At 37.8% G+C, this 23,761-nt stretch overlaps 1 protein-coding gene across 2 annotated transcripts in view; it reads left to right on the top strand.

Annotated features, from left to right (window-relative positions):
* VPS13B (vacuolar protein sorting 13 homolog B) overlaps positions 1 to 23,761 on the top strand; it is an 806,197-nt gene that overhangs the window by 651,999 nt on the left and 130,437 nt on the right. For both annotated transcript variants that reach the window (XM_047088880.1, XM_047088879.1), the window contains exons 37-39: positions 9,529 to 9,731; positions 12,352 to 12,559; positions 12,850 to 13,034. In XM_047088880.1, the coding sequence (XP_046944836.1) occupies positions 9,529 to 9,731; positions 12,352 to 12,559; positions 12,850 to 13,034 (596 nt within the window). The remainder of the gene's footprint in view (positions 1 to 9,528; positions 9,732 to 12,351; positions 12,560 to 12,849; positions 13,035 to 23,761) is intronic.

Raw genomic sequence — 23,761 nt, 5'->3', positions numbered from 1 at the left:
GATTTGCCCAAGGACATTCTGAGGTGGAATAGGGGCTATACCATGTATCCTGGCTTTCGGTCATCAGTTATACTAGTCTTAAAACACCCAAATTATGCAGTTCAAGACCAATCTCTAAACCATTGTAGTAAATTATTAAGCAAGTCATTTTGCTTTCAACACTGTTTGATTACGTTTATACCAGTTCTTCCATCCATGCAACTTACTTAAAAAAAAAAAAAATCACAGCAGTTTCCTCATGTAATTAAATTAACCAGCTACTGTATTCCTCTAAGAAACTTTTGAAGTATGTATTTATTGTTGTTCTTTCCTCTGGAAGAAGGTTGTCATATACTTTCCAATATGCACAGTCAGATCTGCCAGTCTGCTGAAGAAAAAAACCAAAACAAAAAACAGAGCCACATGGTCCAATCAAGTTTTATTTTTCTAACAAACTGACACTACTGTGAAAACAGTGAGCATGGCGGCAGGTTGGAGAAGAAGGAAGAGGCAAAGTGTATCATCCATTACTCTTCGGTGTTTTTAGTTTTTTTCTAGAACCTAAGAGTTCTAAAACATTTCTCAAAAAATACTTTTCCCAGACAAAGGGCAAGTATAAATAGCCAATTCAGTAGACAGTTTCACCTTTGATGAGTGATTCCCTTTTTCTTTACGTGCAAGAAAAAAAAAATAATGTTTCTGCTTCTTGTCATTTTATTATGGCTAAAAGAAGAGGTTTGGGTTAGAGTGGGGGGTGTCAGCTTTTACTCACTGGTGAGTGACTGGGTGAGAGTACCTGGGATTGGAAATCCCACCCAGGAGAAGTTATCAGATGGGATGGGATACATGTTAGCAATGACCAGTTGGGCTCTTTTTTTGGTGGCTAGGCTTTTTAGTAATTTTGAGAGCACCAGCATCCCTTTCAACATAAACATCAGTATCCATGTAGTTCTCTGACAACTTTGTTATGTTTTGATCCATACATTAATCTTACTCTACATTTTAGTTTACTATATTAGTAGGTACAAATATGTAGGCATATTACAAAATAGGAGGTAACTAAGTACAATCTGATCAGCTTACATATTCTGATTAAGGGGGATAAACAAGGGGGTTTTTTCATGGTTAAAATACCCAAATGCCATTTTTACGTACTTCAGCATCATTAGTTGAAGGAACTAGAAATGAGAAGTGTCCTAATCATCTCTTTATGCACCATACTTATAAAATCTTTTTCTGGTCATCTAGTTGCTTATGGTCATCTCTTTACGGATCATCTCTTTATAGACCTTTATAAATTTTTTTTCTTCCTCACCTTTTGAGGCACCCTGATGCTTCACTATTATGCAAATTGACCTATAGATGTATCTAACCCATGCTTGCTGATTTTCTAGTAGCCTTAGATTATTTCCAGCTGTATAAAAAAATACCTGGATATGTTTTGCTAGCACATGTCTTCACTGAGTATTCTTTCTCATGACACACGGAAGCGTTGATTTAGACTGCGTTTTGCATAGTCAGCATGTAAAGAATAGGAGCCTTACCAAGTGTCTAGGAGAGACTGACGACGTAGGGCTGGCAGCATCTTGTAAACATTCTCCCAAACAAGTGGTTTGCATTTATTAGTCTTGTGAAGGAGTATTTGAAAGGTCATGAAACTACTTGTTCCTTGAACTAAGTTTTTACACTCCGTGAAAAGTATGTCAGGATGCAAAGCAAGCAAGATTATTTGTTTATCGTACCAGTTGTTTCTGAAATTACTTCTCAGTGTTGTTACACCTCATTTAGTTTAATTAAATATCTGCCGTGGGTTTGCTAGAGCCGAAATTAAAAATACAAACACAGACTTTTGAAAGAGGCCAATGGAATAATCAGGCAGAAAAGCATGCTGTTGAATGGAAGGAGGTAGAAGAGGTTATACACTGGGTCAAAATGACCTAATCACACAATCGCTCAGTGCAGTGTGGGGTCCTCAAATGGATCCTGGAACAGGAAAAGGACATGAGGGGAGAAATGTGAAATTCAAATAAGCTCTATAAATTAATAGTACTGAGGTTAATTTATTGGCTTTTGATAATTGTACTATAGTTTACATACATTGTTAACTTTAAGGGAAGCTGAGTGAACGAGATCAACTTTGCTAAAAGCCTAAAACTATTTCAAAATTAAAGGATTTTAAAAATGACCTGATAAATGATTAAGTAACTTTAATAATATTCATGCTTTCAAAGTGTAAGTGACCATTTAAAATCTAGACTTTCACAGTATATTTCTTTAATTTTTTTCTACTCTCCATACTGTTTCTGGAAATCCAGGGGAAAAATTAACAGTTCAGAAAATCTAAAGGATAACACATCAAACACCTATAGATTTACCAGCTAGGACAAATGTAAACATTGTGTCCTATTTGCAATGTGTGCACAGACACGGGCACGCACACACACACAGATGAACTGTCACAAAACCATTCAGCCTTTTCCAGTGCCAAGAAGATAGCACTTTATAGTTTTTATATACAATCATTTTGTCTAACAATGCAGTAGTTCTCTAAGAAGAAGAATAGTTAGCATTCCTGAACTCAATTTCTCTAGCCATTTATACCAGATTTAAAATGTATAAGTATCCAGTTTACATGAGCTCTGAGTATTCTCTGTGGTCCTGGGATCATGTGTGTGGTGATATATAAGACAAGATTCACTTTATCCCAAGGAAGGTATTTAACATACTTCCTGATGAAAAAACAAAGAGGAGGGGATGATGTCCCATAGGCTGGCTTCTCGCTGAGTGAAAGAAAGGGAAAAGGAAAATTAATAACCCTGTCATGAGTCCCAGGGATTATTTTCATATTTTGTGGTAAAAGTGTAAAGTTTGGCTTACCATTTATAAATGACCCTTTGTGAAATTCATCACCACTCTTTATTAAGTGATCATCATAATTTCTTATTACTGGTCATTTACGCCAAGATTAAAACCACTTGAACTAACTTGTTTTTCTATTATTTTGTTGTAGCTTTTTAAAAATGTAGCAGGAAATGTTCAAAAGGAAACAGATTCTATTTAAAAAATTTTTTAATGTTTATTTATTTTTGAGAGAGAGAGACAAAGACAGAGTGCGAGCAGGGGAAGGGCAGAAAGAGAGGGACACATGGAATCTGAAGCAGGCTCCAGGCTCTAGGCTCTGAGCTGTCAGCACAGAGCCTGATGTGGGGCTCGAACCCATGAACCATGAGATCATGACCTAAGCTGAAGTTGGACACTTAAATGATGAGCCACCCAGGCGCCCCCAAAGATTCTATTTTAAACTTAAAAGCTGGTGCTTGTGGATGAACCTTTCTGTGGTACCACAGATCACTGGAACCCCTCATTGAGGAGCAAAGCCACAACAAACTGTATAGCCAGTGTAGTGGGCAAATGGGTACATGGGTATGAGTTAAATCAGCTGCATAAGCCTCAGGTATGAACCACACCTCATCTCCTTGTAGGTGTATGGCACAAAAGAGCAGACAAGGGACAGAAGGGACCAGGCAGGGCACATTTGTGTCTCCAGTCGTGTGTTTTCTTAATGCCTTTAGACAGTGCCTGTTCTGTGTCCTCACTGCCAACATAAGCATCTTAAATTCTCAGCGCCACCTGTGTGTTTAAACAAGTCCATCATCATTGCTGGTAGACCTGATACAGAGGCAAGTACACACTGTAAAAGGATTACAAAGGTGTAAGAATAGAGTGAGGAGTAGACTAGTGAGGAAAAGAATGAAAGGGAAAAGAACAGAATGAAGAGCGACCTATCAAGCAAATACTTGATCAGAGTGAAAGAATTGACAGCACAAAGGAGAATAAAAAGTAAAAAAAAAAAAAAAAAAAGATTTGTACGATAATGGGGAAGTGTCCCATGTTTTTCAACAGTTCGCTTGCTTAACAGTCAATACTACAATGTTTTTGGTTGTTTCATCCCCTCTAGTACTTCCTGAGATCTCAGAACGTGAGGCTGTGAAATTGCTGAGGAAAAATCTGACATGAAAGAAAGTTGCAAATTATTTATTTTACCTTTGTATAGCCAGTATACAGTAGATAACCAGTGAATGTTTGTTGAATAATGAATGCATGCATGCATAAATATCAAGGTGGAGGTGATCCTGTATATCCAAAAACCTTACAAGTAGATAGAAGCATGGGAGTAACACTTGCTTAAGAAATTAGGCGTGGTTTTTAATACTGTCATAAGAAATTGTTCGTAAAACCGTAAGAGTAGAGAAATTCACTGGAATAAGAGATTGAGGGTGGGAGGAAAAATAGAAGACCGTGGATTACCCTTGGCAATCCCTTTAGTTAGAGAATGTATATCAGTTGGGATGCTCTGAGTTATAAGTGACAGAAAACCCAACCTAAGCTGATTTCAGCAGTCTCAAAGGTGAAAAGTTTGGGCCCAGTGCTGTCCTTAGTCATGGCAGAGTCCATTAGATCTCCCTTCTGTGTTACACAGCTGCAGCCTCAGACCCCACACGGTGGCTGCCAGCAGCTCAGGCACCTTCGTTTTGTTAACTTCAAAACCAGGGAGCAAGAGGAAAGGTTACTTTCCTGAAAGTATTATTAGTGTATCTCATTGATTTTCATTGAAATCCATGCTCAGCCCTGAGCCAAATCAAACTCCAGAGAGTATCAAACATGAAAATCAAAAAGTATGGCAAGTTTCCAGCTCGACTAGCCTACATTCTGGAAAAGCAGTCCTAGATTCTGCTATTGCTGAACTAAAGCTACACCTGCCTCAACTGCAAGGTCTCTGTATCTCAGGCACATGGTCACCTCCCGCCTCCTCACTGCTCACCTGAGTCTGACTGGCTTTCTTTCCCCTTATTGCAGGCTCCCAAACATTGGCCTGACCATTGGCTTCCGACTTCTGGGCCATTTTCCTGAGGTTACAGTCCCTACCTTTATCTCTGTTCTCCCGAGAATTCTAAGTATCCTATTCTCCCTACCCAAGCAAAAAAGAATAGGATTTGTTGGACAGCAGTGAGGTGTTCATGTGTTTAAGCTGTCAACATTTCGATATTTGTTTGTAATAATTCAAGTTCAGAATTTTTCTCACATCCTTCCTCACCCCAGTCAATAAATACTTCTAATCGTATAACTTAGGGGAATTAAGAAGAACCTTCCATCAATCCTACTTAAGTTCTTCTTTGAGAAGAGATAGGCACTTTCTGAGGAATATACATAAGATATGATGATGCAGATTTTGTCATCCCAGTACTAGATATTTTAGGCAAAACCTCAGCAACTAATTTAGACAGTACAATAGCAGTATTTTGAAGTAGTTCCTACATAGTAGAAATATCTAGTAAGATCCAAATTCTGTTTAAATTAAGTTCTACAGAGATTTTTATCATATGCTTAAATATACCTGTGTATAAGTGAAAGCTGTTATAGAGTGAGAAAAGTAATCTCATTAATCTATACACGCCAGACAAAATGTCAAGCCCATTCTTAACGAGACTCCTAGAGATAAATATTAGCCCTTTCTTTTAATAGTCTTTGATAATTACCTTTGCTCCCATGAAGTTGTCCTTTATGTCTGTCTTAGTTCTTTTTCTTTGATTTTGACCATGTCAAAGTGATATTTTAGGAATGATTAGAAATAACATATTAGAAGAGGTACTTGGCAGGTTTTTCACTCTCATAGGAAGAGATACAAATAAGCAAAGGAAGAAGGCTAGAAACCACTCTGTGGTGCTGGATTAGAACCAGAGGTATCAATGTGAATTCATGATTTTTAATATATTTTCTGGTGGATAGATAGATACAGAAAAATATAGATGTGTGTGTAAACATGGCTGATACACACACACACACACACACACACACACACACGCTTCTTAGCCCTCTCTGCTCAGACAGCCTGGAAGCAGTGACACCCTAGTAGCAATGAGCATACCTACCCCCCAGATTTTGTTTTCTAGATACCATTCTTCAGCAAAAGAAACCTAGGCTCTTTGGAGGAATGGAGGTTGCCAGAGATGAGATAGGAAAAATACAAGATAAGCCTAAAACATCATAGATGGCCAGAAAATTAAAAAGTTCTCAAAAAATGATGGGAGTGTATCAAAAGGACACAGGACCCAACTTGAAGGAGTTCTCAATGCCCAAAGCTGGTTCAATTTAGGCAACAAAGTAAATGATAGTATTAGATTATAACTCATAACATAAAATAAATACCTATGAGTCCATACGCATACAAATAAATAATTGAATTAATAAATGGGGTAGAAGGGACAGTTCTTTTTACCACAGAATGCTAATTAAGAAATGTAGAAGAATAAGAAAAATTGGAAATCAACATTATCACATACCACAGTAATAATCATTGCATGTAAGAGCCATCAATGGATGCTAAAACATGAGTGGGAAAAGTTTGATGTAAAAGAGGATACATTCATGGTCTTCCTGTATCTCCCCAAGATATTTGTTATTTTCAAATGGAAAAATAGCAACATTACAGTGACAAAACCTGGCAGACACCACTTTAGCCATGTGATCAGAGTTAATATTGCCAATAGTAAAACATCAACATCACTCCAATATGTTACACTGAGAAGGGCATCACTTCTCTGGGATTCTTGCCAAAAACATAACTTAATTCTAATGAGAAAACATCACATAAACTCAAATTGAGAGACATTCTGCAAGTAATTGGCCTGGGCTATTCAAGAGCATCAGGGTCATTAAAGACAAAGAAGGCTGGAGGATCGGTCACAGATTAAAGGAGACTAAGGAGACTTGGCAGCTAAATTCAGTGGGGATCTTAGTTGGCATCCTGAGCCATAAAAAGGACATTAGCGAGGAAAATGGGAAAATTTACATAAGATCTGTAGATTACTTAATAGTATGATATCAGTGTTCATTTCCTGATTTCAGTATTTCTGCTATGGTTACACAGCTGGATGAGGAGTATATGGGAACTCTATATTTTTGCAACTTTTAGGTGATTCTAACATCACTTCAAAATAAAAAGTTTTGTGTGATTTCTTTTAGAGGAGGGGGACTTAGAATGGATGGTTTCTTTTTTTTTTTTTTTTAATGTTTATTTATTTTTGAGAGAGAGACAGACAGAGTATGAGCAGGGGAGGTGCAGAGAGAGAAGGAGACACAGAATCCGAAGCAAGCTCCAGGCTCTGAGCTGTCAGCACAGAGCCCCGACACAGGGCTTGAACTCACAAACTGTGAGATCATGACCTGAGCCAAAGTTGGACACCCAAGTGAGTGAGCCACCCAGGCGCCCCCTGGAATGGATGGCTTCTAAGGCTTCCTCCACTCGGCCTTATTATTCTAGGACACAGTGATGCAAAATGAAGAATGGCAGAAATTTCGGCACTTTTCTGTTTTGTCTGTCAATTAAGAAATATGCTGGGGCGCCTGGGTGGCGCAGTCGGTTGAGCGTCCGACTTCAGCCAGGTCACGATCTCGCGGTCCAGGAGTTCGAGCCCCGCGTCGGGCTCTGGGCTGATGGCTCGGAGCCTGGAGACTGTTTCCGATTCTGTGTCTCCCTCTCTCTCTGCCCCTCCCCCGTTCATGCTCTGTCTCTCTCTGTCCCAAAAATAAATAAACGTTGAAAAAAAAATTTAAAAAAAAAAAAAAGAAATATGTTGAGACAGATGAAAGTAGGATCAGGTTGTAAACTGACAACTCAGTTCGGTGGGATATATCCTGAAGAGCTACTGTTGTTCCCAGCACTATACTGAGTACGATGGTCTTTGCCTCCGGGATGGTCAGTGTACCGGAGCTTGAATATGATGTGGTCTTCCCTGTTAATCACTTAGCTTACCAAAGTCTCTCTTCCTAGATGTTTTAAAATAATGGAGATGGATTAGAATGATATAGAAAGTAAGTCTTGAGATAAGAGAACAAGAGCCCCCAAAGTGGACCCTGAGATTTTTTTAATCTGGGGGTCTGACAAGGCAATGAGAAACATTCAATAAGATAAGCAACTTAGAAGGCGTTTGGAATTAAACCTTTTGTGTATGAGGAACCAATAGAATATTCACATTAAGATTACTGTGAGATAATTGGGTATTTCACTCTAGGGCAGAATGGAGATACATATATTTGGGAATAAAGAGAAATGTAATTTTGGCATTCCCTTAATACTATTTGCCAGATGATTGTACTGAATCAAGCCTATACTTTCATAATCCCGTTATGACAAATTTCTCAGTAATAAATTGGTATGTTTCATTTAGCAGATATTTACTGTTAAGAAGTAAATATTTCAGCAAATGTCAGGAAGTTACGACATGAGTTCTAAACTCCCATCAATGGAGATGATTTTTGGTTCTTGGGTATTTGGGGGCCTGTTTCTTTTTTCTTTTTCTTTTTTTTAAATTTTCTGTGTCATTTTTTCTTTAAGTGAGGTATAGCAGTGAATCAAGAAAATTGTGTCAATGAAATGGAAGTCTTAGTGCCAGAATATAGTGGAAAAATTTAAGAAATTGATTTTTACCATCCTAATTGTTAACAAAAGCCTTAGCCCTAACTTATGTGGGTGTGATGTCTTCCATGGAAGATTAGAAGTTCTGTATCTTATTTCTGCAGTAGGAGCATACAACCTATATGAAGTTTTCAAGTCTCCACAGAATTGGAAAGTCAATGTGGGCACTGTACTTTGAAACGTGTATACTGTGGGCCGAAGGTGTTTTTTAATCTTTCATCTCTTTTAAGGATCAAATATCATTAGAAAAATAAGCCATGGGCATTACAAACGTGGTCTGGTGAAATTCAATATTCACAATGACAATTCAGAATATGAGCTCCTTGGGGGAAAGTTAACCCACCACTCTAACTTTGCATCCAAATATCTTAAAGTGTGCCATTGGTTTTATGAAAAGGTTTTGATCTACACTTCTAGTTTAAGTTCAAAAGAAAACCTACATTTTAAAGTGTATTCTTTTTCTGAGTCTATTGACTTTGAACTATAGCATATAGTTTTTCTCATAAATCTAACCTGCCACTATCTGTTTTTAAGACTTTGTAAACTTCAAGTGGTTATGATGTGTGAAGTTTGGATTAAACTAAAATTTTTAGAAAACACATGTTATATATTTTGATTGTTTTGAATTTTAACATGGGCCAGTCAAAAGCTTGAGTGTCTAGCAAAGTAATATACTATACTCTATTACTATAAGAAATCACAGAAAATTGCCCTTTCCCATCGTGTTAACAATAGACCAATGAAGCAGCTGTTCTTATTCTTAATGTAGTTGTTTGAAAAACTTGAACAATTTAATGAAAATGTCTCTACTCATAAAACTTAAAATGCTCACACATGGAAAAAGTCATAATGTTTTGGCAAATATCTCTTTGTTAGGAATGTGAATGAGGTATACCTGCTTCATAACTAGAATTCTGTATAAGTGGTATAAAAATGTGGGGATAGGCCAACTGAAAAAGAAGACTTTGACAAAGGATGAAGGAAAGCTCTTTCAAAATGTAGATAGTTCTTGCTCAAACATATTTTTTGACAAGGAATAATTAAAATATGTACCCCTCTCTTGTTTTCTCTAGGTGTAATTCTTGGGTCATCATTTCTACTCAGCATAAATGATTTTCTGCTTAAAACAAGTCTCAGAGAAAGAAATCGGATTCTGATAGGACCATGCTGTGCTACTGTCAATCTGGAAGCTAAATGGTGTAAACACAGTGGCAATCCAGGCCCAGAACAGTCCACACCAAAAATATCCATTGATTTAAGAGGAGGTCTGCTACAGGTCTGTGGGGTTGGCCACATTTTTCTCCTAAGTTTTCAACTAGCCTTTGTTCATTTGTTTTGTTTTTGTTTTTGTTTTGAGAGAGAACGTGTGTAAGTGGGGGAAAGGGGAAGAGGGAGAGAGAGTCTTGAGCAAGCCCTGTGCAGGGCTAGATCTTAGAACCGTGAGGTCATGACCTGAGCCAGAATTAAGAGTTGGACGCTTAACAGACTGAGCCAACAGTCTGGGCCAACCAGACTGGGGCATCCCCCAGTCTCCAGGCGTCCCCACCTTTGTTCATTTTTTTAACTGTTACACTAAATTTTGGTATGGTGAAGAAGAGTATTATCAGACTGATTTCTCATTAAGGTTTTTTAACAGCTTTATTGAGATACAACTCACATACCATACAATTCACCTAATTAGAGTGTATGATTCAGTGGTTTTCTAGCATATTCCCAAAGGTGTGTGATCATCACTACAATCCATGGTAAAACATTTTCACACACACACACCCTTGCAACCCTGTACCCATTAGCATTCATTCCCCATTACCCTCTAATCTCCTCTCTAGGTCTAGACTACTAATCCATTTTCTGTGTCTACGTATCTGACTGTTCTAGACAATTCATGTAAGTGGAGTCAGACAATATGTGATCTTTTTTGACTGGCTTCTTTCATTTAGCATAGTGTTTTCAAGGTTCATCCATATCGTAGCAGGTACCAGTACTCCATTCCTTTTTATGGACCAAATAACATTCCATTTTATGGACATACCACATTTTATTTATCCATTCATCAGCTGATGGATATTTGGGTTCTTTCCACTTCAGGCTATTATTATGAATGATGCTGCTAGGAACATTTGTGTACAAGTTTTTGTGTGAACATACGTTTTCATTTCTGTTGGATATGTTACTAGGAGTAGAATTGCTGGGCCATTAAACTTTTTCTGATTATAGACTTTTCTAATTACAAAAGAGTCAACTTGTTTCCAGCACAGTGTCATCAGCAATATGTAAGAACCATTTGCTAATCAGGTTCCTTAGATATTATAAACACCTGATGGTTAATACTTGACATACGTTCAATTGCAGTTTTTTAAACATTTGATTTACAGCCACGTATGGCCTGTGTGAGGGTATTCAACTCATTCCTTGGTAACTTTCTATTTGGTTAGATGTGAATGTATTCTTTATACGATTTCATGTCCCCCAAGTTTGACATAAATCCAAATATCTTGAGAAATCCATAATTACAGAAAATGGAAATGACTAATTTGTTAATAATGGAGACATATTATATATGAACTTCTTGTTTTCATCTAAAAGTTGTATTGCCTCAACTCTTTCACCAGTTTTCTTACTGACATGGAGCTAGATGTGGAAAGATCCTAATAAGTTTTTGCTTAGTATTGCTCTGGAGATTTTGGGCATCCATCAGAAACCTTCATGTATTTAACAATAAGCATATATTAACATAAGTTAATAACAATATTAACTATATTGTCATTTTCCCAAGACAGCAAAGTAACTCCACATTAAAATCAACAATAAGACAAAAATATAGTATATCATCTCTACATTAGAAAGTCGCTCAACAATTTAAAGCCTAGAGTGTAGTGTTCAGTTCCCCAGCTCGACTTTCCACTTATTTCTATTTTTCAGTATCCAATAAAACTAACATTGATGAGAACAAAAGTAGACTTAATATCATATCTCTTGCCTTCATTTCTGATGCCTTAATTCCAGAAAGCAGGACCTAAACTTAGGAAACTTACCCACAGGTATAGGGTTATTTTTTTCCTACTTTATATATTTTTTCATGTTAAACTGGTTCTCTTAGAAATAATGGTTGTATTGCCTTTATCTAATATCTTCAGAAAAATAGAACAGTGTTGACATTTTGAGTCCTCTGACATTAATCACTGCTACCCACTGGTCACACTTCTGTTATATACTAATACTCTTCACATGCAGAAAAAGAGAATTTCATCCTCTTTATTACAGGAAACACCAAGGCCTTTGTTCTAAAACTCTACTGTACCTCCTATATGGTTAATTCTCAGGGGTTGTGGAATACTATATGTTGGCACATTCTCACTAAACACAGAAGTTGGGAGGCTTCTGAGTTCAGGTGCACTGAACACCTTCCCTCTCTTTTTCTCTGACAAGTAAAACTGCAAAGAAAGGAACCCTCTAATTAAGATGTGTTTATTTAATCTCATGACAAAATGTAGGAAGCTATTCCACAAGGTTTTTATTATTACTTTATTAACATTTCGGCCTAGATCTTCAGTGCCTTCTCTCGGACCGCAATAGATATTGTTTTCTCTCTTAGCTAAGTTAGCTCATAAAAATGACCTTGCATTAACATAATTTCTTTGGTAATTCAGCATTGAAAATTGATGGATATTCACACAATATATGATGTAATTGATTTCTTGTTTTTATATATTTACTCAGGTAATAGAATTTCATCCTGTAGGTCAATGACTTCTTAGAAATTATAGTTTAGTTATTGTCAATAATTAAATTGAGCATAATGACGTCCTGCATTAATTCAAGTATGATTGTGCCTAATTATCCTCATGAAATGTTTGTATTTAAAAGCCACTAATTTTTTCATATGATTTTTAAAGGTTTTCTGGGGTCAAGAACATTTGAATTGTTTAGTTCTTCTACATGAATTACTCAACGGATACCTTCACGAGGAGCGAAATATTGCAGTGCATGTTCCTGAAGCAGTGCCACAAATGCCCTCTCCTATAGAAAAGAACCAGATGTTTAAAAGTGAACAGAGTTCAGATGACCTACGGACAGGCCTATTCCAGTATATACGAGATGCTGGTAAGTAGCAACAGCTTCATTATGAGGGAGAGTTTTTAACTGCACATTCACTGAGTAACACATCAAGATCACTGGAAAAGTACATTAATACCTGCAGTACAAGAACAGTACATTACCACTCATTCTCTTAAGGGAAAATTCGTAATTTGTTCCTGTCTCAAACCACATAAAAATGTAAAACTGATCAACCAGCCTTTTATGTTCTTGTATCTTCCTAATTTTCTCTTTCTGTAAGAAATCCACATGTTCCCTTCCAAAAGCATACAAATAATTATCTTTTCACTTAACAGAACCTTTAAAAATGCCTGGTGTCTATGAAGTCTTGTTTTACAATGAAACCGAAGATAGCCCAGGGATGATGTTATGGAGATATCCGGAACCTAGAGTGCTTACCCTTGTACGGATAACTCCCGTGCCCTTCAACACCACAGAGGATCCAGATATTAGCACAGCAGACCTTGGCGATATGCTACAGGTAGGTTGTGACTATTCATTTTTAAATAAAAGCAGTGGAAAAGTACTGATTAGGTACTAGGAAAAAAAGATTAGAGCATACCTATTTTTTCCATCAGTAGCATCAGGGAAATACACAATATATGTATGTATGTACGTATGTACATACATATACACACACATATATATGTACACACATAGATTTAGAAATTTTATAAATTTTAAAATAGGGAATAATGTAATTCAGATTTATGATACATGCCAATTTTGGGAGCTCTCAATTCCACTTTTAGCCCTTTTGTAGGTAGGTTATGTTACATAGTCGAACTGTAACAGGACAGGTGTCATTCAGTTCAACACACATTTTTTAAATACCTACTGTGTGCTCACAGTCTTAAGCATTTCTAGAACCGCTTTATGAAATAAAATATGTCCACATAAGGCCAGAATGGATGACTCAGTTTTCATCTTCATTTCCAGAGCTAGTCTTAGGTTTCAGGTAGGCTGGTAGGAAAACCGTCTAACCAGTGATCCTATTCCATATGATTTTGTGAAAATTTGTTGCTTGTCAGTTCTCTAAGTTTAATATAAATGTCACTGTGGATATCACTACATTATCATTCTACTTATTAATATCCTACAGATCTGCATTTCTCCAAAAATTTGTTTTCCTCTTAGTTTTCCACCTGTTACTAGATCACACAACCATCTACTCAGAGCAGTGAGTCTCTCTATTTCCTTCACTCCCCACATCTAATTCATCAACAAGTCCTTTCAGTTCTGCCTCCAAAATAGGTCCCTATTCCATCTACTTCTCTTTTTACTGGTACAACTCTAGTCCAGGCTACCACCTTTCTGTTCCCTGCTACAGTAGCTTCCTAATTGGTCTCAATGATTCCATTCTTGACTCCCTGTAATTCATTTTCCATACAGCAGCTAAAGTGATCTTTTTAAAATGTAGATCAGGTCACATCAGTCCCCTAAACCTGTTGGTGCCTTCCTCTACTTCTTAGAACAAAATTGAACCATCTTGCTATAACCTGTAAGGACCTCTGATCTGTGCCCTGTCCACCTCTCTGACTTGGTCTCATACCAGGCTCCCCATTTCTCACTGTGCTCCAGCCATACTGGCCTCTTTTTTCTCTTTGAGCATACCACCTGAGAGTCATTTCTGTTGCTCTGTTCCCCAACTTTGTTAGTCAGGTACCAGCTCAAATGTCTTATTGTGGCTGGTTCACACTTCTTTATTCTAAATTACATTACCTTGTTTTACTTTCCTCATAGCTCTTACTGCTATTTAGAATTATTGTATGCATTTATTTATTTACTTGCTCATGGTCTTTCTCTCTCCACCATTAGAAAATAAGCTTCTTGTATTTCTTCATCACTTTTATCCAGCCCTTGGTACACAGAGATATTCACCAATTTTTTTTAATGACTACTCTATACTTAACAAATAGGAAAAATTCAAGATTCATTATTAACATGATGGCATGTTAGCGTATTAACATTAACATATGCTTATTTAATTCTTGTTTAAATTCCTGATTATAATATATTTAGTCAGATATTCATCTTCTGATTTGGTAACAATAAAATGTGTTACCGTTTTGTCAAGGGAACTTGAGTGTTCAGAACTATCTGATTTGCTAAGATGTCAACAGTCTCTACTTTGACTTTTTTTCTTATGATGAGAATTTTTAAAATCTCTCTTAGCAACTCTACTTTGATTCTTTAAATTCTTAAATTTGTTTCCTCTCCTATTAAGATCATATTCATGATTATCTTCTCTACCAGCATTCTTGGATTATTTTTGCTAAGTAAAATAGCAATATCTTTTTTTTATAATTTTTTTAATGTTTATTTATTTCTGAGACCAAGAGAGACAAAGCATGACCAGGGCGGGGTTGGGGGGCCCAGAGAGAGAATGAGACACAGAATCCAAAGCAGGCTCCAGGCTCTGAGCTGTCAGCACAGAGCCCAATGCAGGGCTCGAACCCATGGACCGTGAGATCATGACCTGAGCCGAAGTCACACACTGAACCAACTGAGCCACCCAGGCACCCCCAATAGCAATATCTTTGAATACTCCTGTCTTATGAGAATCATCCAGATGCAGAACATCTTTAGTATTTTCAATCAAAATGAAAAGTTTTGCATCATGTAAGGGCTTCTCTCTAACTGCTTTTAGGGTTCATAGTTATAACTACATGTTAATACATTAACTATTGGTGGTAGTATTGTGCCAGTTGTATTGCATAAGGCATGTGAGATACTAAGTACATTCACCGATGACATGTTCCTTATCTTCGCACTGACAGTAGAGAGGCATTATGGTTCAGAGGATGAACTCTAGCCAGAATGCCTGGGTTCAAATTCTGACGCTGCCACTTGCACACTATGTCACCTTCGACAAGTAACTTAATCCCTCAGCCTCAGGTTTTTTGTTTTGCTTTCTTTCCATCAATAAAATGAGGCTATTGGTAATGTGATGATTAGAGGAATTAATGTTTGAAAGACACATAGAATAATGCCTGACACATAGTGTGTGCTATTTAAGTGTGAATACTACTAATTACTACCATGATGATAATTGTCAAAAGTTTGTTTTTTTTTTTAATCAGGTATAAGCATAGGCTAGACCAAGCTAGACCAAAGCGAGTAGGGGCTGATGATTTTGCAGTCAGCTGGCATAGTCCAGAAGATCTGGGATAGTTCCAGGGTCTAGACAGTGGACTTGTTACATAAGCAAAGCAATGCATGAAGGAAGCCTGGCAGGTTGCAACAAGCAAAGAGTTGGTATCAGAGGGTTCCTGCCATATTTCACATCTTGTTGGAGAGACGGGAACTGAGATGTGGTCAGAGTGCAAAGACGAGGATGCTGGTCTAAGAACCAAGAGAGGGTTGACCTACTATAAGTTGAAAGGGAGAGTTTGATCCCAACAGTAAGAAGGAATGCGTAGAATTTGATAACTGAGATAGAAGAATAAAGCAGGACTGGCAGAAGGTTGCCATACTGCTGCCATGCTGGTCTGATCCTTATGTTCGCCTGACTAGGAGCAGAATTTGCCCAAAGGGTTGGGGTAAGCCTCATTTGTAGAAATACCTCTTGGGGTTGCAATCTTAGAACTATACAAACTATTTTGTTTCTTTGGAGCTTCTGTTGAGAACAGAAAATATGTTGCATGAATCATAGCTTTGATTCAATATGACAGCTTTTTTCCTGAGCACTTGCGGTGCCAGACCTTGGGCTTGCTCCTGGGGATACAGCTCTTCGACTGAACACTGAAATTAATGTTATTTACCTTTCAGAGATATTGCAAGAATCGAATGAAATTTTATAGCTAAAACAAATAAATGCCTTACACATAGTGAGCCTTCAACAAATGTTAATTTCTTTCCCTCCATTCCTCCCTCATAAGCAAATGCCTAGACCACTAAAAGAACCTTCTAAATAGAATTCCAGCCTTCAGTCTTTCTTCCTTCATGGAATCCTACTAAGTTCTTAAAGGAACAAGTGGATTATATCACTTCTTTGAGAAAACCTTTCAGTGATTCAGTCTCCCTAGTAGAGTGACCTTGAGGGCCCTGCATAACCTCCCTAGTCCCCACCCAGCTTTAGCTTTCACTCCATTACACGTGATCTACCTTCTAGTCAGACATCTATTCAGCATTTACCAAACCTATCTGTGACAGCCTGACTTCCATACCACTTCCTTCACTTGAATCTCCCTTCTCTCCTTGAAATCCTACCTATACTTCCAAACACCCGCTGTGCCCTCTACTCCTTGAAGCCTTGCCTGGAAACCATCTCCAAACATAGTACCCTCTTCCTCTGTAGTCCTGTGACACTCCATAGCACCACTTTTATGCTATTTCTCACCTTATCCTTCACATTTTAACTATGTGTTCATATCTTGTCTCGTAAATTGTAGTTTCCAATGGCAGTGATCATATCAAATTTGTCATTATGTCCCTTATAGTATCTACTGCAGTGGAGATGCATCAAATGGATGCGTGAATGTCCATGTTCCTATTTTGTATTGCTCAAAAATATTACATTGTTTGTCATTATTTTATGGAGCTGTTGAATGAGTTTGGGTTTTACAAACTGAATTATGTCAAGATGCATTGTGTTATGCTTCAGTGGTATTATCTACGGTAAACACACAGTCTAATGTCATTACGTTACATAGGCTCTTGGTGAGATCACTGAATATACTGCCAAGCCCACTGCCCCCTGGACAGAGGCTAGTTCTTAAATATAAAGATAAGTTAATCTCTTTGGTTTTAAGCCTAAAAACAGAAATCAAGTTTGGTTGACTTTTTCCTTGAGGATCGTTTAGTTCATAAAAAACTGACCTTATAAAGTTCACTTAGATAGAACCCTCAGATATGTCCATTTGTGTATGTTTCCATGATTGATAATGGGATTTATAAACAGGCTCCCCATATGAGTTTATGGAATTTATTTTGTAATTGTAATGAAAAATATGGAAAACATGTTTATAGTATTAAATCAAACGAACCATAGGTTCTGAATAAAGACCCTGAAATTAATGTTCACAGAAAGCAAAGGGAGCTTATTTTCTGGTCAGTTCATAGTTTTTATCATGTGAAATTTTAAGTATTAGTAGTATACTTAGGTATCAATAAAATTACAACCTGTAGGGTAGAGTAATGCCATCAACCTAGAAGGAATTTTGTATCATCTTAAATGAGGTTAAATATCAGAATTTCTGGCACTATGTATTCTAAGTTTTCCTTTCCTCGTCCTATTGTTTTCACTGCCTAGTTGGGATTCAATTTTGGAAATACAGATATACCCAGATTGTAAAATTTTAATCCGTTTTTGGAGTAAAATTGACAATGGATGTTTTCATTCTCACACAGATCTGTCATGGTGCTTATTCTCTTCTCTTGGTAATGCATTCTGTTTCATATTTATTTTCACTTATGTGTTGCACTAAATTTTTAGGTGTATTCATTTGGTATGTGAGAATAGGCCAAACTAAATATCATCTTTCTTTGAAGATTTTAAGAGTAAAAGCTTGAGCATTACAATTCAAGACAAACACTAAGGGGATTGAGATCACTGAAGCAATTTACACAGATGGGAAGCAAAGTGAAAGAAGTAAAATGGTGGAAGTTAAGTTCTGTATTGAGTACAATGCAGACTAAAAGGAAAGATGTAAAGGCTAAAGTTGGGAATTCCTTTAATGCAAGAAACATCTATGGTGTACATCAGATTCCTGGTGTGCAAGTCAGAGGAGAAAGAAAGAAAATGTTCAAATAGCTTGAGGAAAAGTTAACACAGGTTCACAAAACTTTACACTAGAAGAATTTGATACTTAGATTCAAATCTGTACCTTCAGAAAATATGAATGTAGTATGGAGCTCCCTCAAAAAACTAAAACTAGAACTACCCTACGACCCAGCAATTGCACTACTAGGCATTTATCCATGGGATACAGGTGTCCTGTTTTGAAGGGACACATGCACCCCCATGTTTATAGCAGCACTATCAACAATAGCCAAAGGATGGTAAGAGCCCAAATGTCCATCGATGGATGAATGGATAAAGACAATGTGGTATATATATACAATGGAGTATTACTCGGCAATCAAAAAGAATGAAATCTTGCCATTTGCAACTACGTGGATGGAACTGGAGGGTATTATGCTAAGTGAAATTAGAAGAAGACAAAAATCATATGACTTCACTCATATGAGGACTTTAAGAGACAAAACAGATGAACATAAGGGAAGGGAAACACAAATAATATAAAAAGGGGGAGGGGGACAAAACAGATTCGAGACTCATAAATATGGAGAACAAACTGAGGGTTACTGGAGGGGTTGTGGGAGGGGGGATGGGCTAGATGGGTAGGGGGCACTAAGGAATCTACTCCTGAAATCATTGTTGCACTATGCTAACTAATTTGGATGTAAATTTTAAAAAATAAAAAATAAAATTAAAAATAAATAAATAAGAAAAAGAAAAAAATGAATACAATTAAGAAATGACAAGATAAACATCTCTGTTACTTGTATTTCCAACCTCATAGCATTTCTCACCCACAAATACTTATTTAATGTCCCCTTAATATAGCGTAGGTTACTACAGGGTATATAGACAGTGAGGATATAAAGAGATAAATCTGTCCCTGCTCATACAGGGTTTATCATCTACTTGAAAATAGAGGGCATAATTGCATATGCAAACACATAAGGTGGAATAGTTGAATAAAAAGGTAAGCCCGCACATTCATATAGGAGGAATCATATAACTTGGGGAATTCTGGCATCTGAAAAGTAAATTGAATTAACGGGGACAAAAAGAATTAATTTGTTACTAAAGCTGTATGATTTCATAGCACTTTCTCAGTAAAAAGGCATTTTCAAGCATCAGAATTTAGTGCAGAATTCTTCCATGAAAAAAACATGACTAGAGTCCATAAACGATATCTTCACAAGGATAACAGAAAGAAAAAAGACAAAAGCAAGCTGTGTCATTTGTTTATTTCTGGTGGAGAAGAAGAAAAGCAAGCCAAAGAAATCAGTGCACTCACATCCAATTCGCTTTTGTTTATTCAGTTCAAAAGTCATGGAAATTAGTTTTTAAAGTAACGCTAATATGATTATAAAAATCAAAGTGAAACCACATTGGAAGAATAATGAAAAAATTGCATACTTGGAAACCAAGGAGAGAATTGAAATGGTTGAGATCTGGGTTATTTTTGCTCCAATGTGTTATGATCATTTATCTTTTACACCCAGAAATGTGTTAGGTGCTTTAGGTAATAACCTCCTTAAATCTCATTCTATTCTGTGAGGTGCACATTATCCCCATTTTATAACTGGGGAAACTGAGGCCAAGAAAAATTAACTGGACTTCAATTCTAAGACTTAAAATGGGAGAGCCAGAATTCTATCCCAGGTCTTTCTGACTCCAAAACCCATGTTTTTTGCCCTGTTTGTAAAACATGGGGATAATAATTTTGTAGATGATACATTCTGGTGATAGCGAGTGAGCTACTCTGTTGAGAAATGTGGAAAGAAGGAAAGTAAAATTATCCTTTTACTTCAAACTATTAAATCGTGACTCAGACCCAAAATGTGCAAAATAACCTTAAATAAACAAAAGGGCTCCTAGACACACAAGATGGATTGCATATTAAGATATCTAAAGGAAGAATGTTTCCTTCAGAAGGAAAACTGGTCAGCTGTAGAAGCCTAGGAGGGTCACAGAAGCATTTGTTGGCAGATCCGGCAGCATCCAAAGAAATGGTGCCCAAGCGTCTGGTTCACCTGGTAGCTAAATCCCCTTTATGGAGATGAATGTATCAGCTGTCAGATCTCTGTGTCTAACATTCAAATCATCTAACCACCCAAATAACCTTCTAAAACTTTGGCTCCCAGAGCAATCTGTCTACAGAGAGAGTATCATACATTGCTCAGGCCAGCATCAATATCCAGGCTGCTTGGCAGTTATACATCTCATGGTAAATTAATAACTTGGCATCTGGTTTATATATCAGTCTCTAGTGAACTTTGTTGCATGACTCAGCATTCCTAAGTCTAGTCAGCGCTAGGACACTGTGGAAATTTTCTGAGACTGCAAGACCAATGGCCAGATCTTTAATCATGGTGAATCCATCATGCTAAGGACCCTCTTGTGGCTACCTGCCTTCCTAGCAGGCTGGTCTTTCCCAAATGACATCTCTATCGTGCATTGTGTCACAAACCTTTCTAAGCAAAATTACACTCCAACTACCTTGAAGAGTTGTGAGAAGTAGATATACTATATTTAGAGCACCAGCGTAGTGTCTTATGTAAAGGCTTAGTAAATTATTATTCCAACACGCAGTAAATGGTAGCTGGTATCGATACCATCATTATCATCGTCATCGTATCACTTGATCAAAGAACCTGGACCCTACCTTGTTAGACCAAGAAAGCCCTTCTGAGAAAGTCTTTCCCAGAAAGACTGTATTCATAGTCTGTTAATTTCAGAACAGTTGTTAGGAATGCTGGCCGTGCCTGTGACTAGTGGGGTGCTTTCAATGACTGGGAATAGCTGCTCTAGGAGACACTACTTTCCCAAAGCTCCATGGTCAGGGCCTCCAAGGTAATAAATACGTAAGCTATAGTTGTATGGGTTTCAGGTAGCACAAACCCCACCGAAGCTGGACTTAAAAATAGAGGGTTCTAGTATCAAGATACAGTGGGGAGTTCTAGAGGCCAAGGGCAGCTGAGCCTCTTGAAGGACGGGGCCAGAAATGGAAGATAGGAACCCAGCGGAGTATTTATTCACTATCACTTCACTATGCTTCTTTCCATATGTTTGTTTCATTCTTCCTTTTCAACAGACTAGCTTTTCTCCTTCTTCTCAGGCCACCTGGTAGTCTCCTCACAATTCCCAGAGCACAATTTCCAGAGTCACATTTACAAGTCCAGCATTCAGTCCAGTTCTACATTCCTGGTTGACCTAGAGTGGTGTCAGGTGCTCTTGGCTCATTCAGCTATGGCCATGACCAACATGTGAATTAGGGGTCATTGTGAACTTTGCAGATACCCCCAAAAGAGATCCATTGTATGTCAGACTTCTCTTACTGTTCCTGTGTTTCACCCTGGCTAGTTTGGCCACACTCATGGTCAGTGCTGGCCTCACACTGACAGCTGCTTCTTCCCAATCTGGTGGACTCTGAAGGTCTGCACAGCGTATTCTGCTCTTCCAAGAGGAAAGCCTGTTGTATATGGCCTATAGTGTTAGGGAAGAATCACCACTGGCAGAAAATCTCTAGAAATACAGCCTCGGTAAAGAAAAAAACTTTACTCCTTTTTGCTCCGGTTTTTCCAGCTTTTCCCTTTGCAGATATCTGGCAGAGCTGTTTCTCTGTGTACATCAAAGGCTGGCTGTCTGCATCTGGAGAAGAGTCTCACGTCACTTTTTAAATCTTCTCATTGTCCTCCCCTAACATCCTCCCAAAATATCAATTAGGCAAGCTCCTATGCCTTACTGACACACAGGGGATACTTGCTTGTGCCCAAAATGCTTAAAAGCAGTACCTTTCTTGGTCAGTGTTTCCTCTATAACACAATGACTATGTCGCAGCGTCACAGATTCTCCACTCTCCCAGTTCTAATGGTGCAGGAGAGCTTCCTATCTAAAATAATTTTCTATTTTTGAAATCGAGTGTACAATGTGATGTTTCATGTCTGTAGCTTAGTGGGGATTTAATTGTGTATAGTTTTCTGATAATATTCTATCTTACCTACTCACCCACAGACAGAACTGAAGTTTCATTAAAAATTGTAGTGGTCTTCTTTTTCATAATTACATGGAAACATGTTTCGAGTCAAACAGTGATACCCAATATTATCCAATAAATTAAAGACTAGACTTTTGCTGCTTTAAACTTGACTTTACGAGCTTCCTGTAATTCTAAAGCTCATGTACCTGATAGGCAAAGGTTATGATATTAGCACATGGTGACACTACATAAAAAGAATCCTTCTGTGAGTTACTTGCAATCTAATATGATGTGCCTCTTCCATGTACAGCTTTAAAAGAATAAAAGGAAATATTCTTGGGTGTTTCTTTTCAGCTGTGTTGGGCGGTTCACTTATAGCTGCAAATATGTTCCCCAAATCCTGAGCCTTTTTATTTTATAAGCACCTCCTGTCACTGGCAGCTGTACTAATGTGTCCCAAAAGGCTTTGCTCCTATCCATCATCCTTAGGAGGGGTGCTCAAAGCCCAGATATGAGATACATTGTTGTTGAAATGCAGAAAGGAAAAAAAAAAGTCTTGGGGGCTTTGGGGAAGTAAGAGACAAAGCCAGACTCTTAGGAAATAAAGGAAAAGAAAAAGTCCTGTGTACCCAATGGACACAATAATAAATGGTTTTGAATGATGGGTAACAGTGCTGGATCGACTACTAAGTGTTTCACATCCAGAAGCATTGCTTCCTTTTTTGGACAATGTGGGGGGAACCTAAAATAGAGTATTCCCTGGACACACTTTTAATCATTCTGTCTTTGTACTGGTGTAAAAGTACGAAAAAAGGATCTAGGAATATATTGAAAAGAGCTCTACTTTAAAACTTTGAGGTTAACTCCATAAATACAGATACAAGGACATGGGCTAGGGCCACGCGGGCTGCAGAGACAGACAGGGCTCTAGTTCTGCTCTCAAGGCATCTAGGGTCTTTCAGGAGGGGTAATAAGTACACAAAATAAGGCAAGGTAGACCCATGAAGTGCCACAAGGAGAGTTTACATGTGACTGGAAAAACAGGAAAAGGCTTCACAGAGGAGATGGCAATTGAAGGGCTCCCTGTCGGCTGAGTAGGGTTTCAGCATAAAACGAAGGGAAAGGGGATATAAAGAAAAAATCAGTCTGAGCACAATTTCAGAATTGAGTAAGAGAAGACAGAATTTATTGTCTGGGAGGAGGCAAATAATCTGGTCTGGCTTGCATAGGTTACATAAGTAAGGGATTAGCACAAGGGTGATAAGCTGCAGACATGGTTTTTTAGTCCATGGTCCTTTCCGTGGAGGGAAAGAGGAAAGTAACACGTTCATTGTGAACCTAGTATGTACCCGGCACAGACCTTGTGCTTTTCTGTGTCATGTCCCCACGATCCTCGCTGTAATGTTGTGTAGCAGGTAGTATCACCTCTGCTTCTGTACTTTAGAGCTAAGGTAACTCAGGTTCTGAGAAGTCATATGATTTCCCAAAGATC

The sequence above is a fragment of the Lynx rufus genome, unplaced genomic scaffold, assembly GCF_022079265.1.
Source record: "Lynx rufus isolate CCGP_SWC_20201006 ecotype Redwood Valley unplaced genomic scaffold, mLynRuf1.p SCAF_26, whole genome shotgun sequence".
In the NCBI taxonomy this organism is placed as follows: Eukaryota; Metazoa; Chordata; class Mammalia; order Carnivora; family Felidae; genus Lynx; species Lynx rufus.
The sequence above is the reverse complement of the archived record's forward strand: the minus strand, read 5'-3'. Positions and strand labels throughout refer to the sequence as shown.